The sequence below is a fragment of the Pyxicephalus adspersus genome, chromosome 5, assembly GCF_032062135.1.
Source record: "Pyxicephalus adspersus chromosome 5, UCB_Pads_2.0, whole genome shotgun sequence".
Lineage (NCBI taxonomy): Eukaryota > Metazoa > Chordata > Amphibia > Anura > Pyxicephalidae > Pyxicephalus > Pyxicephalus adspersus.
The window spans coordinates 114550158-114567660 of NC_092862.1; the positions used below are offsets into that span (position 1 = coordinate 114550158).

The following is a 17503-nucleotide window of genomic DNA, read 5'->3' on the forward strand; positions in this document are numbered from 1 at the left end:
TGCCATTAGGGCAGGAAAACTCTTAAGGATACAGTTATCTGTAAAAACCTAATAGAAATTTCAAACCTTATCCACTCAGTTATGACATTGAGGAGGAAACTTGACTACAGATTAAAGCAGCAAAACATTTCAGCAAATAATAAATGTTTTTTTTACTAATAGTACCACAACGCTGAATAGAAACTTTGGTACAGACATGCAAATAAAAACCTTAAGGTTCCAGCTTTGCACCATATATCATTAACCTTTACTTTAAAGTGCAAACATATAGTTTTTTCTTTTTTGCTGTACAAAACATAGGGGCTGCAGGTGGCAAACCCACATACATAACAAGCACAGACAATGATACAGCAGGATCAAACATTATAATTTTTTTTTTAATCTTTGTAATTAAACAGAAAGTAAACTTTCAAAATACAATAACCTCCTATAATGGTCTCTTGGGTCTATCACATTATTGGTTATTGATCTTCTTTTAGTCTGTGATCTATAGGATTGAATTGCTCCTAATTTTGTCCTGATAGTAATATTGTATTTAGCATCATAATTGGAGAAAAACTAGACCAGCAGCAGGAATATTACTTTTTTGATTGCAGCATGAGGGTTCATGTTAAAATTGTGGGCAAGTCAATTTCTGTATAGAGATTGTATGTTCTTATCATGTTTATGTGGGTTTTCTCCCATACTCCCATACATAGGTTGCAAGCACCTCTAAAGAAAAGTTTGTGAAATGTCTATGGACAGAACTTGACAAAACATTGTAATTTTATTATCATGGGAAGATTATAGCCTCTTTCAGCCCTCATTAGTGCCAAAGATTTCCACTCATAAAAGTCTTCCAAGACTGGTGAAGATAGACTTTTATGGGAGAACTTGGGGAATCCGTCTAACCTATAATGGTTTTCTTAAATATCATTGGCTATTATTAGGTACATGTTTCTAATCCTGGACAAGATCCATTGCAAGTTTGCTGAATCACCTAGGTTCTCCCATGATAGTCTTCTCCAGTTTTGGTGAGCTTTAATAAATCAAGCTCAACGTGATGAGTAAGGGTTAGAGTTCCTAATCAGGTCTATACCAATGATAACAAGCTTCAATGAGGTATCAAGTCCTTCAACAATTTTTGCCTGTAGTTAGCTATTTGTTGGTAAATCTTTTTTATATTTTTTCAAACAGGTTTATATTGCCACCTTTGCAGTATCTGCATATGCGCCCAGTTTCTACAGGGCTGGTAGCAAGCCATTTAATCCTGTACTTGGAGAGACGTATGAATTTACAAGTGAAGAGAGAGGATTCAAGTTCATTGCTGAGCAGGTAACATCAGTGTAATTTTTCTTCCAAGTAGGTGTTTTCATTTTATGTATGTAGATAAAAAGATAGACACCTGTTTAACGCAAAACAAGATTTTAATGAGTATTGAAGTTTGTACTTCTTGCTATGTAAACAAATATCTTTTGATACATCTAAGGCTACGTACACACGTCAGATGATTCTCTGCCAATTATTGTTTCAGGGCTGGAGAGCGGAGTGCCGCTCTCTCGTTCTCCCCCTTCCCCTCTATAGAGCCAGAACGATGCTGTATGTACAGCACTCGTTCATACATCTTTCAGTCTTTTGATGGAAAGGATCGTAAAAGATCCTTTCCAGTGACAAAAGTCTAACGTGTGTACGTAGCCTAAACACACAGGCTATGATTTATTCTTAAGCAGAACACAGGGGTGCTCTGACCATGAAATCCCATTTACTTTAGTAGTGTTTAAGGCCAAAGTCATGGTGAACAATAGGAATTTGTTGTGCCTCCAGAATACCTCACATGTGACCTGAGAAAAACTGTTTAGCGGGCTAATGAGGAAAGTAGGCCCATGGCATTAATAGAAACTGCCTCTGAACAAGTTTTAATCCCTGGAAATATCTAATTTATTTTGTGACACCCTTATTCTAGGCAAAATGTTCTCTCCTTTTGAAATGATAAACTATTTTCATCGTAAGTTTTCCTCATAATCATTTTAAAACATTTTCATCTTTGCTTTAAAGCATTTTCTTAGTAGAGTAATTTACATTATCCCTCCAACAGAGCACTGATTAGCACCAAAACCAGTGATCCCTATTCTATTTTAGTAGGTTTTATGAATCTCCGACCTACAATCCGTACATATTATTCACCTGCCACATTACCCTAAAATCTTTAAAAATATTGAATGACTCCCTCTGAACCATAAGTAGGAACTTCCATGGTATACATAGTGTCTCACTGCACAAGTACAGTTATCCCCCAAGCCAACTCATGTATAACATATTACATTTGAAACAATCAATTTAGTGGATGTAATAAACATTGTCTAAAGATGACTAATTATTAAAGGATCATAACCACCATTCTCTGTGTTTCATGAAATTAGTTCTGGTTCTTCTGGATAATTTATAAATATAAATTGCTTGATGGTAAGTGGATTATGAAACAAGCAGTAAAAATATTCATAGATTAACTGGCCATTCACACATGACAAATGGAATCTATCCCAACTTTGTACCCACTGACCAAGGCTTGCCCCTACTATGTGTAACCATTCCACTAGTGTGTGGGGATTCCATTAGTTGTTCAGGACGAAGTCAAAACTAAAAACAAAAGTGTTGGGTGTAGATACACTTGAAGTGTTTTCTTAAATGTCTTTATAATCATTACAGTTAATTTTAATTTCTGCTTAGTAGATACTTTTGCTGTGGCCAATCTTTGTTTTCACATGTAGTTAATGGTCAGAATGATGACTGGCTGCTGTTAACTGCTCGTTCTGAGCCAGCCAGTTCATATTTAGATACAAAACATGAGCTGTACTGCACCTACTGTACTGACTGTGATAGCATCATCATTTTTGTTTTCCAGTGGGAATTATACCTATATTTATAGTTCTTCATCACCAGTTTGAGAATATTAAGACTGAGTTATAAATTTATTTTTTATTTTCTTTACAGGTCAGCCATCACCCACCTATATCTGCTTGCCATGCGGAGTTTGACAACTTTGTGTTGTACCAAGGTAATTACATAAATGCCTTCAAGAGATGATCATTAGCATGGCCATAGAAAGTGTTGCATGCAATAAAAAGATCTAGTTCTTATCACCCATCAATTATCTAAATGCTATATGGCACCCTACATCAAGTGCGGAAACTGAGAAATTATATTTTATTTTTGAAAAATGTTATTTATTTTCTTAATAGGCCTTCCCTGAAAACATAGTCTAGACCAGTGGTCCATGAGAAAAATTTGGTGGTCCACGGCTCTGGCTGATGCACCGCCCCTCCCTCCCGAGCAGGGTCAGGAGAAGGACCCCGCTGGTAGGGCGCACCGGCTACTCTCCTATCCCAGGCTCAGATCTGCCGTGGGTGAGTGGGCGGGGTTATTGCATCATTACATCACTACCGGGGTAGTTTTTCCCCCTTTGAGTGACACCCAGCTCCCCGCGCATGCGCGGTCCGGAGCCAGTAATTCCGCCGGACCAAAAAAGGTTGGCGACCACTGGTCTAGATAGCAGCATAGGTTTCAAAACCTGTATATATTGTTCAGCATTAATTGTGCCTTTCAAGATATGCAAGCTTCTTTAGTTTGAAAGATGTGGCATTCATGATTTTCAAAATTTAGGGTTGTCTGAGGACCCAATTTTCCACTACTCTTCAGTCCATCGTAAAGGCACTCGGCCCCAGAGAAGTTGCCAATGTTTCTGTAAAGGTTTCATGGCTTTTTACATTGTAGAGTTTAAACTTTTTGTGATGGCATTTGTGGAAGCAGTAACAACAGTTTTTCAGAAGTGTGCCATCTGAAGGCCATTTGATATTGGTTTTCAACTGTACAGAGATTTCTCTGGAATCTCAGAATCTTCTGATACTGTGTACCATATATGAAATTCTCTTGCCAGCATTGAAGTCAAAATCAGCACCTTTTTTTTTTTTTTTTTTAAACAATAATATCATAAACATTTGATTTGTTGTCTTTTTACTATTTCCTATTAAATTATTAAAAAAAAAATTGTTGTGTTTATTTTTTTTATGCAGCATAGCAACTATTTTTGTGAACCAAGTTGTACATTTTGGTTAATGCAGTGGGGGAACTGAATACTGATTCACCTAGCTTTTATAATTTTCTTGATGGTGGAGGATAGTTAGAGAAATTTGTCTGCATGTTAATACGTCTTCAATCCCTCCATGAACCTTTGCCATGGTAAAGTTCTATGTAGTCATTTATCTTTTACTACCTAATGATGTGCCAGTCCTACTGATTTCACTGGGTTACTGTCTAACAGATCTAGGCAGCATACACTAGAGTGAGAAAAAGTTGCTAGAAAAAATTAGAATGGTACTTAGGCAAAAATTCCCTTTGTGTAGCCTTTGATTTTGGAAACGTTTGTATCTCTGACAAGCTTTTATTTTTATGTACCTACTGGGATGCCTATATGTTACTTTCCGATCTCCAGTGACTGTGAGAGGAAATTAAAGAACATCTACTCAACTGAAACACACAAAGAAAAGAACATTTTAGGTATAGTGAAATATGTAGTCATCAAGTTAATTTTTTATAGTGAGATATTTTATTTTTTTAACTTACTCCCAAAGAGACAGTGAAAAAGTTACAACCTTTCAGGTTTTAAGTGCTGCTCGTATCCTTAAGTAGGATATTTTCTTTTTTTTTCCTGATGCAGTGACCCACTGTGACTCCCAACAAGTATTAAATCCTGGGGTCCTCTTGACCCTACCAGTGCGTTGCAGTGTGCCTTGATGGCCACTATCTCTTTAACCAGTAGGGGACTTTAAGGACCATTTTGTTTGTTTTGAGAACTGTTTTATAGAATGGCATAGAGAGAACATTGGCAATGAGCAGATAGTTAGGACTAATTGGGGTTTTTTTTTTTTTTTTTAAATCTTCTAGTATAGAGGCCAAAAAGGAAGACCTAAATGATAGTTAGTAAATCTGTAGCTGTATAGCCCACTAATATTGCTTAGCTTTAACAGGCACAAGTGAAGTCGCTGACCTAACTATTGTAGTGCCACAAGAATGTATAAATCACCAATATTGTCACAAGTACAATTGTTCTCATCTTTAAGTACACATTTTGTTACTTGGCTTGAATTTAACTTTTAAGATATTTCCGCTCCACTGAGCAGTCTGAGAACAAAAAGAAAACATGTCCACACATGATGGATTATAATCATGAATTATAGTGATGTCTCATGTCTGCTGCAATTACCGGCAGCTTTTAGTGGGTCAGGTGTCATCCTGGGATGCCGGATGTTTCCAAATAGCATAAACTCCCGACTGTGTGGAGCTGATGGCTGCTAATGGAATTTAATGAAGATATTATGTTTGTAAATGCGATTTCAAATATACATTAGAAGTTGGTTGTATTAAGAAATAACTACTAGGATTACAATATGTATTCTTCATTAGAGAAGAGAACCAGATTTGGACATGTTAATGTGCTGAAACATTAACCCCCTTTTGAGCTATTCTACAGTCAGAGTTTCTGTTGGAGAGATTCCTTTACTTCCTGTCTGGTAAAAAGGTTGTTCCCTGGAACCTAGGTTCCCTGAGGAAGCCTCTCATGTCAGCCATACACTAATAAAGGTATGCTTTATTTATAATTATACTGAAAAATTGATTGGAACGCTGCCTCCGCTAGTTTGTGATATATAAAGCTGGGTGAATGTTGATTACCTACCATTACTGCCCACTCTTGATTGGTAAAAAGTAAAGAGCCAGGGTTCCCTACATTTAGCATTAGACAGGGTATTTCCTTTAATTTGTAGCCCCCTTCTGTTGCTTGGAGCTTTGGCTTTTTATCGTCCCATTTTTTTTTTACATACCCAGGGTATACCCTGTGTATTGTGAAGCCAATTACCGCCTGTGTTCAGGTTTTCACTGGCCCGCAGCCTCTGTCATCAAATCAATAATAAGCGTCCTGTGTGTGTTTGCGGGCTCCGTGCAGAGCACTTTCTTGGAATCCGAGATGACGTGGTTCGTCTGGGTCCAGCACAGCACAGGCCCACTACAAACGTAGGAAATTCCCTGTGCACACACGGGCCGCGTATTATTAATTCTTGACAGGGAATTCCTCACGTTACCCTGGTGGGCGTGTGCTGTGCGAGACCCGCGCAGACCACGCCCACACTAACCCTGAGTATGTGCTCTGTACAGAGCCTGCATTGACACTGGGCTCTGTACACAGGGTGTACAGAGGGATCTGCTGCAGATCAGGTAGATGTGTAAAATATTTTCTGATTATGTAGAATGTGTAGATTCTCCCACATCCCACTGTTGCTAACCGGCTTCCTGATCTGATAAGGTCAGATATTATCAGATCGGTAAACCGGTTAGCAACAGCATGGCTTAGCTGTTAAACTACAGCATAGTATATTCGTTTGAAGTTTTATAAGAAAATGATTATTGAAATCTATATTGGAAACCGTAAGGGACCATGTAAAATAGCCAAATGTGATTCTCAACACATTGGAGTACACTACAGCTTTCTTGCCTTGGCTACAGTCTTGTTCTTCATAGCTGTCTTTAAATCAGAGGGTTGCTGAAAATACAAACATCAGATTTCCTCTCCTCTCTCCTGAGGATTTGGATATTTCCACGAAATGCGTAGAGACAAATTCAGAAGGTACTCCCTATGGGGATGCTCTGGAGGGAGAGGCTAATGTTTGTAAATATGGTTTTATTGTGTTTTATATACTTGGAATGATTTCTGTTTTTAATGTTTGTGTTACTAAAATTTTATTTTCATAATATACATTGTTGGTATTGGCCTAAACATTTGGTGTCCTTCACCGCATATTTCTCTCTAAGGTTTGTTAGGGATGTGGCCTGTTTAAGAAAAAATATTTATAGGGGGATGTTCCTTTAAAAAAAAAAAAAAAAGAAAAAAGTTGTAAGGGCATTTGGGCCAAAGATGTTCTGGATGGCATTAAATCTATTGGGTGTCATTTAATGTTTCCACGTAGAAATGTCATAATATAATGCAGCTGTATTGAATAAGGCAGCTAAAAACACTAAACATATTCAATTTTTAATACCTTTTGTATTCTATCAGAATTATTTTTCATACTGGCTGCAGTGTATACATATATGATTACTGTGGGTTACTGCATTGTACACTTTCAAAATTATTTTATTACAAGCCCATGTCTCTGAACGCAGCAAACTGTACTTGTATATATTATCAGACCAAAATATCCTGTCCCTCCTCTACTATTTTATTATTTTTAGTCCTTCTGTGGGGTGTCATCATTTTGTAGTTATGTCTTTTTCTTTGAATAGATTTTGTACATTTTTCTTACGTTCTGTTGCACAAAAAACAGGGAGGATTTCAGAATTGGTCTATAAACCTTCAGTCTTAGGGCAGTTTTATACCTGCTTCTGAATCACATGATCTTGCATGGCTTCTCAAGCCAGTTGCTTAAACACTTGCAGGGCAGTGCTGGTTCCCTTTGGGGCTACCTCAAGGGGATACTAGCATGAGATGCAGTGGTTTTTGCCATGAGAAAGCAGTAAACATAACGCAGACTTGTCTTACCACAGGTGTGAACTTAGCCTTAATGCTCAATGTTCTCTTTATTGGACCCTCTAGTGTAATATGAAAAGTAACAAAGATATAAAAATGTAGAACATTTATGGGTTTGGTAAATTTTGTGCGCTCTAAATTTATTTTTCAGATATCCGGTGGAAAAATAAGTTTTGGGGAAAATCTATGGAAATAGTCCCAGTTGGCACAACACATTTAATTTTTCCTGGGTAAGACTTTATTTTATTCTTTTTTTTTTTTATGGTGACCTATACATGTTTAATATTTTCAGAAAAGTGTTTTATTGTTTTTTTTTGTTTTATGTTAGAACCACCCCAAATGAAAGTCTAACCCCAAAAGCCTAGAATATATATGTAGTGTGCTTGTAGTTCTTTAAATTACAGAATTGCTTAAAGTTGTAAGTTTTAAAAATTTATAAATACAAGATAATAATAATATACTTTTTTTAAAATACAGAGCCAGTTTTCTGACATAATTGCAGTAGTTTCAAGTTTGTTGGCCATTGTCAAAGTGACATATGTATAACATGGCATAAATATTATAATATCTGTTAACCTCATCTAAAGACAACAAATGGTTTGACTTTTGGTAGGTCTGCACTTGTCATAATAAGATTATATTTGACCTTGTTGCATGATAAGCTTTGTGTACAGTAAAAAGAGAATAAATGTGCTAGTAAATACTACAGAGCAGTAATACATGCAGGCAAAATCTGACTCCAAGCACACAGTTGTTATCGTTATTATTATATTGTATTTAAAAAGTGCCAACATATTACGCAGCACTTTACAAAGTTCATAGTCCTGTCACTAAATTTGTTACAATCTAATGTCCCTACCATAGTCATAATTTTTTGGGGCGAAGCTAGGTAACCTATCAGTATATTTTTGCAATGTGAGAGGAAAGTGAAGGAAACCCACATAAACATAAAAGGTATACATTTATACTACATCCACATAATGTGGTGGCTGTTGATTATTCACCCTGATATCAGATAATAGCATTAGGTGGGGAGGGGAGACCAAAAAAGGACTGGACAAATATGATCTTAAGGTCTACGGGTAGCTTATTAACTGCGTCAACACATGCCAGTGTTTCTCAGCCAGGGTTCCTCCAGAAGTTGCCAGAGTTTCCTTGAGCCATAAGAAATTCTGACCTCTCCGGGCAAATAACCACAGACACCAATGATGTAAAGGTGGCATTCTTCCCACTGACCACCACAATAATATATTGGGAGCTTCGGATGTAGCAATTATAGCAGGGGTTCCTAGAGATCTGGAAAAAATTTCAAGGTTTCCCTCATGTTAAAAAGGTTGAGAAAGACTGATATAATTGATATGTATCTTAATAGCTTAATAAACTTAAAAGGCTGCTGTTGCTTCATTGTGTCTTTGCATTTTGGCACAGATTTTATGTAAAATAAAAGTATCCCAAACAATTTTTGGGCATAAAGGTGGTAAGAAGCCCAGTATAGTATCCAAGTATTTCAAGACTGGCAAAACAGGAATATTTTCATCCCCTTACACTGGATTTCTAGGTTCCCTCTAGTTCATCTGTGTTATTTTGCTTTCTCTGCTGCCAAACATCACACTCTAGTGGCTTAATCAGATATTGACATACATGGTTGGCTGTTGTTTACCACTTTATTTTACTGTATAAAGGTTTGGGGATCATTATGAATGGAACAAGGTGACCTCCTGCATTCACAACATTTTAAGTGGCCAGAGATGGATAGAACATTATGGAGAGATTATCATCAAGAACACCAAAAATGACAGTTGCCATTGCAAAGTCACATTTATAAAGGTAACTTGAACTCTTTGTCTTTGCTACATTCATACATGTATATGACTTTAATGACAAAAAGTTGCTTGTAGGTAGCTTGGTTTTTATGGTATAGCAGCTGGGTGCTTGTTTAATGAGGCAGAAAGCAGGGTATGGTCACACACAGGAACCAAAGGTTAATTTTCTTTCAGTGTTCTGTGCTGCTCTTTGATGAATAAAGGTCAGAATAGACTGAATGCCATAAACTGCAGAATATTATTGCTCATGGTAATAAAGGACCTTTTTTGTAGTGGTTTCTATTATATGTATGAATTAAATAAGTTAGAAAGTCTTTTTTGAGGTACCATTTAAACATTCAAAGGGCTAACATTTAATTTTGTTCAGAACATTTATACTGAAAGGAAAATGGAGGGCTGTGTGCAGCATTATTTCCACTCAGCTTTACGATCTTATGTTTGAATAGGCTCTTACAATGTTTACATTTACAGTAATGATGACCTGTATTTTTAGGTTTACTGCCCATCTAACAATAACTAATATTTCCCTCCAGGCAAAATACTGGAACCCAAATGTGCATGAAATTGAAGGGACAGTCATGGACAAACATGGTAAAGTTATCCACCGACTTTTTGGGAAATGGCATGAGAGCATATTCTCTGGTTCTCCTTCCTCACCAGTTTGCATCTGGAGAACTAGTAAGTAGTGGTATTTTAATTAGAATTGTTATATTCAATTGAAGAAAAGTTTAACTATGAAACTATAATGAACTCGAACATGTATCAGTTCTGACATACCAATTTTAGGATGGTTAGTGGACCTTTAGTGCTCCTATTCTGACCCCCCCCCCCCCAAACCATCAGTTGGGCTTTAGCAAACACTTAACCAAAAACAGTGCTGGCTAAAACTCTCCATTGTGCTTCCCACTCGGCACCACATTTTTTATCAGAAATTGAGTTGGATTGGTAGCACTTTTAGGATGTTTATTGTTGTTCTTGTATGGTAATTTCTCATTGTTATTGGTATTTGCTGTAGATACACGTATGGTTGTTTCTGTCTTTTGGTCTACTTTATACATTTATGTTTTTGTTTTGTTTTTTTCTAACAGATCCAATGCCTAAAGATTCAGAGCTGTATTATGGCTTTACAAAGTATGCACTACAGCTAAATGAGTTTGATCCAAAGACAAAGCCACTTCTACCTTGTACTGACACTAGATTTAGACCAGACCAAAGGTAAGGTTATCCTTTACCAAAACCCTTTTTGTTTTTTTTTTTTTACACAGGAGCACAAATAATATCAATAGTGTAAAAAGAAAGCTCATAAATTGCTCAATCCCACATGGGTCCTCACAACTGGCGCCCACACTCGCATAGCGGCATTGTTTTTAAATAACCAGTGTCTGTGCATTTGACAGCTGGTGGCAGTGGGCAGTATTAGTAGTGCTCACTGCCACCCCTATTCATTCCTTATGGGGGCTGCCTCATGAAGACGCTGCCATGTAGGTACCATGTCTCCTGAAAGGCAGCAGTTCCTAGTGTGAAGAAGCAATAAACTCTCTGCAACCTCACTGCGGAAGTCTGTAAAGCTTTGCATTTCCTTTACAAAACATTTGGTGTTAACTAGTCCTTGTTTATTTTTAGAACCCACCAGTCAGTAACTTTGTTTGCCAACTGTTAGTTTTTCAGGTCTAAGTCTCCATTTCTTTAGGATGTCAAATTCTACTTGTCAGGTTTATCAACACCGAACTCTATTTACAAATTTTAAATACATATATAAGGCCGATTTACTTGCCTTATGGATATGATTTGTATTTAAGTGCATCCACCCCTGACTTTTTATGAGCCTGCCAGACAACATGGTCACATTGCTCACCTAAATTAGGTACAGCCAAGTCACCCCCTCCCACATCTGCCTGAAGTTTAGTATTGAATGAGCATATAAAAAGGGGCTTTTTGTATTTTAAACCTCCTCTTAATTTGTTTTTTTGTTTGTTTTTTTTTAAACTGTTTATTATAGCATTGGGTTGTGTTAATGCAAGTAAGCTATTGCTTGCTGTGTCGCACATTAACATGTGCAATGTTAAGGCAACTTATTTATTATGACAATGCACCTCGTCAGGGAAGTGTAAATGGGCCCTGAGGGCATAATAACACTATTGATTTGCAGTTCTTATGCCTATTTTGGATATGCTGGGATGCCATGGCAACTGATTCATAAATGAATGGGTTGAACGAATTTGCTTTCCTAACCCAATGTATGTTTAAGTGCAACATAAGGCGTATTAGTGCACAATAGTAAATGGGCCATCAGTGGGTTATAGATGCCGAAAAACAAAACAATAATGCCTCCCAGGTAAAGCCTGGTGCTACGTGTCTCACAAGAATGTGAGCTCACACTAACTTTATTGTGTAAGCTCACCACAGCATTGTAGCTGTTGGAAATAGGACTGATCATTGCGTGTGTCTATGTGATAAGAAATAATTTCTCAGTTACAATTATATTCTTATTGCAGATATTTGTGGAAATAATTCAGCACTTTATGAGCCTATAGATAATATGTGGTTAGAGTTCAAAATCATAACAAATCTCTTTATTTCTGAGTCACGACTGCAATTTGCAATGAATAACCACATGATTTACACTGCATTCTTTTTTGTAAATCCCACATATTGTCCTAACAGTGATGTCGCTTGCTTTTACCAAACTATATTCTTGTAGAAAAGGGCACAAACTGCATGCAAATTTTTCCCCCTTGAGATTTATTAGCAATCTGTATATACTAAATAAAATGATGGCCTTTAAATCTGTCTCAACCAGCTAGAATGTCATTTGGAAAAAGATGACATTGTGCTCTGAGATGAATATTAAACAGGGAGAGTTGCATCCTTTCCTAACTAAACAATGTTCTCAAGAGGGCAAGAATTTTCATGGCTAATGACATGTTTTTTTTTTTTTTATGGTGGCAGACTTCTTGAAGAGGGCAATGTGGAAGGAGCAGAAGCACAAAAACAAAGGATAGAACAGCTGCAGAGAGAAAGGAGGAGAGTACTGGAAGAAAACAATCTGGAGCACCAGCCTCGTTTCTTCAGGTGTGCAGTTATTTTATTGTCTTGTAGATGTAGTCAGCTGCTGTGGAACATTGGACTCGTTCTAAAAATTGCGTGCTGAGCACTGACAGCAGGCAGCATGTGAGGAGTTCCTATTCTTTTATTGACCTTACCAACACCGAAGGTATCAGACAATTAAAGGATATTGATACTTTCAATATTGTTTTTTTCTTTTCTGTATTGTCATAGCCTCCTCCTTTGTCAGCACCCTAACAAATTGTTATATTTTCCTATCTGGTCTCTGTGGTGATCTTTCCTGTCTGACTCATAAGGAATCACACAGCTGGTACGTCCAATGTCTTTTAGCTGGAATCTTTTGTAGAGAATGTCAATTGCAATCTCCGATAATTCCTATTGAAATGCCGTTTATTACTGATTTGAATGGTTGATGGCATTTCAATAGGAATAAAGGACTGCAGCCTCTATGCATGAAATGTTTCATGCCGAGAGGTCTTGAAGAAGGGGTGCAGTTACGTTTGACCATCTGAGTGAAGTTTTAAAGAATAAAAACAATTCTAATCTTTTTTATTTATACTACAAATGATTGCTGAACTGTTTTTTAAGTTATATCCTTTAAGCTTTAGGCAGAGACAGACACAATTTTTTGCAGTGTCCTTTTTGTCATCCTGGCTCTAAGTATATTTTTATTTGGCCTAAGATAAAATTGTCCCCAGGGTTGAAAAGCATGGAGCACTGCAGGCAGTGCCTGAGGTACTAACACCTGACTTGTACTTACAAACAGAGTCTGTACAGCAGGAGATCACCGGGCTGTAGCCAAAGTGTACTGCACGACTTTCCTCCCCAACGAGGTGTGCCCACTTTCACATAGACCACTGTACTGTACATCATACTCACTGAAGCAGTGATGGCAAAAATAGAGGAGCAAGATCCTGAAAAAGAGAGGTTCACCAAAGTTTACTGTAGAGTTACCAAAGGCCTGAGATGCTACAGGGCTATTTTTCATGAGGAAAAGAAAAGCTCTGTGCAAACCTCTCTTGAGGCTTACTTTAAGAAACTCCAGCGGCAGAATAGGACCCTGACTCTCTAATACCAGTCCCATCCTGTCCAAGTCCATCATCTTCTACTGAGACTTTTTGAGATTGTAGTTTAACAGAAAGTATATACAGAAAGGTAAAAAAAAAAAAAAAAAAACAATGTTAGGACAAACATCTGTCCAAGTTAAAAGAAAAAAAAAAAAAATGTTCCTGTTCCAACTTACAAATTCAACTTAAGAACAAACCTACAGAATCTATCTGGTTCCTAACCCAGGGACTTCCTGTATATATAAAACAAATACTACACATAGTTACCCCGTATTACCATTTACTTGACTAATCATGCTGTTTTTTTTTTTCCTTTTGTCTACAGGAGATCGAATGATGATTCATGGGTAACAAATAGCACTTACTGGCAGCTACGAAAAGATCATGGATTCTCTAAAATGGACTGTCCAGTCTTGTGGTGATGGGATGATGGAACATTTATACTTAGCATTATTGACAATATTTCTGACATAAGGGGCAGACTGTTTATCCAACACTCCCAGAGAAAATGCTGGAATGCGGAGAGCGAAAGTATCAAATATAACCAATACTGTCCAGGGATGAGGCATACGATATCAAGATGATCTGCACTTGTTTGCACTGCTAAATTTGTTTTCTATCTTTCTCTTATACTTTCAGTACTGCATCCGTCCTACTTGTCCTACTAGGGTTATTTTAAAGATTTTTTTTAAATTATTATATGTATGGTTCCCAATAAAAGTTTTCTACCAGTGACAGTTCTGCCATCCCAGTGTAACTCCAGCCAGAACTTTTATGGGGTCTATTTATAAAGCAATGAATGTGACATTCACCGAAACATTCCCTTGTGGATAATCTTCTAGGTCCATGTGTTCCAATGGCAGTTTATGATTATTCACCATGTAATGTTTCAGTGAATTCCAGATTATCTGCTTTATAAAAAGATCCCTATATGTTAGTTTTGAAAAGAGCAGGGTGAAAACAAATAGGCGAAGGAATTGGAACTGGTATCTGGTTTTATTGCTGTCCGGGTCACCACATGGGGGGCCTCCCCACACTTTCTGTCTCTGTGACTACAGAAAAAAATAGAAAGAATTGACCTAGTGGGAAACCTGACAACAATGAAAACCATGGACTGGCTGGATCCAACCTTTTCCCCACTCTAATAAAAATGTTTGGCTGGAGCTGTACTATTCTGAATACTTCCTTTGGTATCATGTGGAATGGCCCATTATAATGTACTCTAGCTGGTTCTTTTGAACAAAGTACATTGCACTATTTCCATGGCAACAATGCTGTTTTAATGATGTAACTATGGTCAAGGGAAATGTAATGGCTGCTATGGGTTACTGTACTTTGCACATCATTATTCATTTTATGTAACCTCCCACTGAATAAGCCATATAGAGTACTATTACCTATGTATGGAGAAATGATGGGAATAGAATTTTTTCAGTGGTTTCATACCCTCCTTCCCCATTTTAAAATTAAGGGTTATTGTCATTTGGCATGTATTAGAGGAGAAAACGACTAAAGAATTTTGTAAAAATATATATCTACATAATCGAGCGGATGTACTGGAGATGTATTTAAAAACAAGGTGGTTTGATTATGTAATTTAGAACCTATAAAAAATATTTTTTTTAATATTTATTTTTCTAAGAGTTTCCCACATATTGCCTTAATTGAACTGAAATTCTGTTACTCTGCTGTATATATTTATTCGTAATGGAAATAATAATTCTGTAGGTGTGTGTTTGCATGCAAGAAATGAATCAATCACCTACTGTCGGAAGCAGGTATATGCTGATCTGCTATTCTTATTAATAAATTATCTTCCAACATGTGAGATGGTACTGCATGTTTTGTTTTATTTTCATGTTTTCAGACACAGAATCAATAAAAATCTAACTGGCCTGGCATACAAAAATGGATGTGTAGAATGCAGGCTACAGGCAACTACTATATGGTAACTTATCAGTGATAATAAATAAGAGTCCAGAATCCTCTAGTCATATTTCTGTGACATGCTGCTTTCCCACCTGCTGGAGTGCTGGTGAATGAGACTGAAGTAGTCTCACGCAGAGGCTTTAAAGCTGATCATTAGGCTGCGACTTTATGCTAAATAAAGGTGGTTGTAGCTGTTAATATTTCTCAATATTCTTTATGAGCCAGCTTGAGGTAAACCTGCCCAATTATCTAAATCACAAGGTCTCAGCTCTGAGATTTTCATCGCCACAGCAGGACTGGGCTCTTCAAATTATGCACAGATTATCTGGTTATTCCAAAGAACACCTCATGGTATTTTATTTGGGTACCTTTATTCTTTTAAATAAAGAATATTTGTACTGGAACTGTAAATGGTTCTAGCCACATCTAGCATATATATATTATACTAGTTCTATCTGATGCACTATAAATGCATTAATATACTTTTTATTTATAATGGCAGAATAATAGAACAGCTCTTTTCACTTAATGAAGTCTCATAGTTTTCTTATATTGGCTTCCTAGGCATCCAGTTCTTTCCTTTTGTTTTTGAGAGGTACTAATTATTTTTCTTGGGAATGCAGGGAGAACAGCATGTGTCTCTAATCTGTTTTGCTTTATGCCTTTGCTTTTGATCTAACTAGCAGTCTGTGGAGAAAAATCAGGAAGCCACTGTACAGATTTGGAGTTTCTGTATATTTGGCTGCCTTTCTGAATGGACACTAATGTGAGCTTGTTGCCTATTTTACTAATTTTGCAGGCCCTGACAAGTGCAGCTTGAACACCTGGTGTTTGCAGGACTATTCATAAAAAACTTGGTAAAAGTAGTATGGTGCAGTTAACTCCAGATCAACTTGTTGAAACTCCACTTTTACCAGTTTAGCGTGGACAGGCTGTTAAAAGCTAATGCTTACTTTTTTGGTATGACCACACCAACATTCCTCCTATTGAAACATAGAAAAAAAAAATAGGTCCTGTTTGATTTTATATTAACCATACCTGTTTTTAACAGTTTTGTGTTTTCTACCAATCATTAAAATACGTCTCATAGGCAGACTTAACCTCAATTTAACCCCCCCTTCTTTTACTTGCTGACAACAGCAGTCACATTTTTCTAGCGTGTGTGTGTGTGTGTGTTTCCTTTAATGTGAATGTTTGGGTTAACCTTTTCTGAGAGAAACACCAAGGCTGCCATTGCTAACTTCTGCAAAGGACTTTCCAGATTTGCATTCATGTTCTGGGTAAGTGACCCCATAGGTATCAAATCCAGAGAATTGCATACCAGCCAGAATAACATTTCTAGACGGAGGAAGTCAATAATGGCAACCTCTATATTGTTCTTAGAAAAGTTGCATGTTATGACCACATATCCACACCCCTTTTTAGAAAGTAGAAGTTTAGAAGGAATCAAAACTTTGTACATTTTCTACACCACTTTTTCTTAAAATTACAGACTAAACAAATAATGGGTACGGGGTACTGACATCAGAAATTATCATTTTCTCTCTTTTTTTAAATTGTTTAATTAACTGTTTGACTTTCTCATGCAACTATTTGTAAAGTTTAATTAAAGATCTAAGTTTGTGTCATCAGTGCTTTCAGCAAAAGTTTATTCCATGGGATATGTACATAATCTGGAAATGTACAAGATACACAATATAACCAAAACCAGTTATTTTTTGCGCTCTGTTTGTCTTTGGTACAGTTCCACAGCTGAATGTATCTATATTATATTTTAAATGTTAATGTTTTTGACATTAAAAGCATCAACATATGTCTTCCATGAATAAAAGAAAAAATCGCCTTAGTTTTGTTTAAGAATACACACAGATGTAAATATTAAATATTTAATTATGCTGCTATAAAATCTTTTAAATGTGGAGAAATTATGATTGGTGAGTATGGCATGGCTATCCTTTATGATTGTGTAAATAAAATTATTTCACAGTAACTGTGTCTTGTTTTTGATGTTCTGCATGGGCTCCATTTATAAAACAGGGAATCTGACATTCCCTGGTGGGAAT

The 17503-nt window shown here is 36.7% G+C and overlaps 1 protein-coding gene across 3 annotated transcripts in view; it reads left to right on the forward strand.

Annotated features, from left to right (window-relative positions):
• Nucleotides 1-17430, forward strand: part of OSBPL3 (oxysterol binding protein like 3) — a 106173-nt gene extending 88743 nt beyond the window's left edge. For all 3 annotated transcript variants that reach the window (XM_072412508.1, XM_072412510.1, XM_072412509.1), the window contains 8 exons: nucleotides 1177-1314; nucleotides 2971-3034; nucleotides 7707-7785; nucleotides 9238-9382; nucleotides 9912-10056; nucleotides 10467-10593; nucleotides 12328-12450; nucleotides 13837-17430. In XM_072412508.1, coding sequence (XP_072268609.1) covers nucleotides 1177-1314; nucleotides 2971-3034; nucleotides 7707-7785; nucleotides 9238-9382; nucleotides 9912-10056; nucleotides 10467-10593; nucleotides 12328-12450; nucleotides 13837-13933 — 918 coding nt within the window. In that variant the 3' untranslated portion in view covers nucleotides 13934-17430. The remainder of the gene's footprint in view (nucleotides 1-1176; nucleotides 1315-2970; nucleotides 3035-7706; nucleotides 7786-9237; nucleotides 9383-9911; nucleotides 10057-10466; nucleotides 10594-12327; nucleotides 12451-13836) is intronic.
• The last annotated feature ends 73 nt before the right edge of the window (nucleotides 17431-17503 follow it).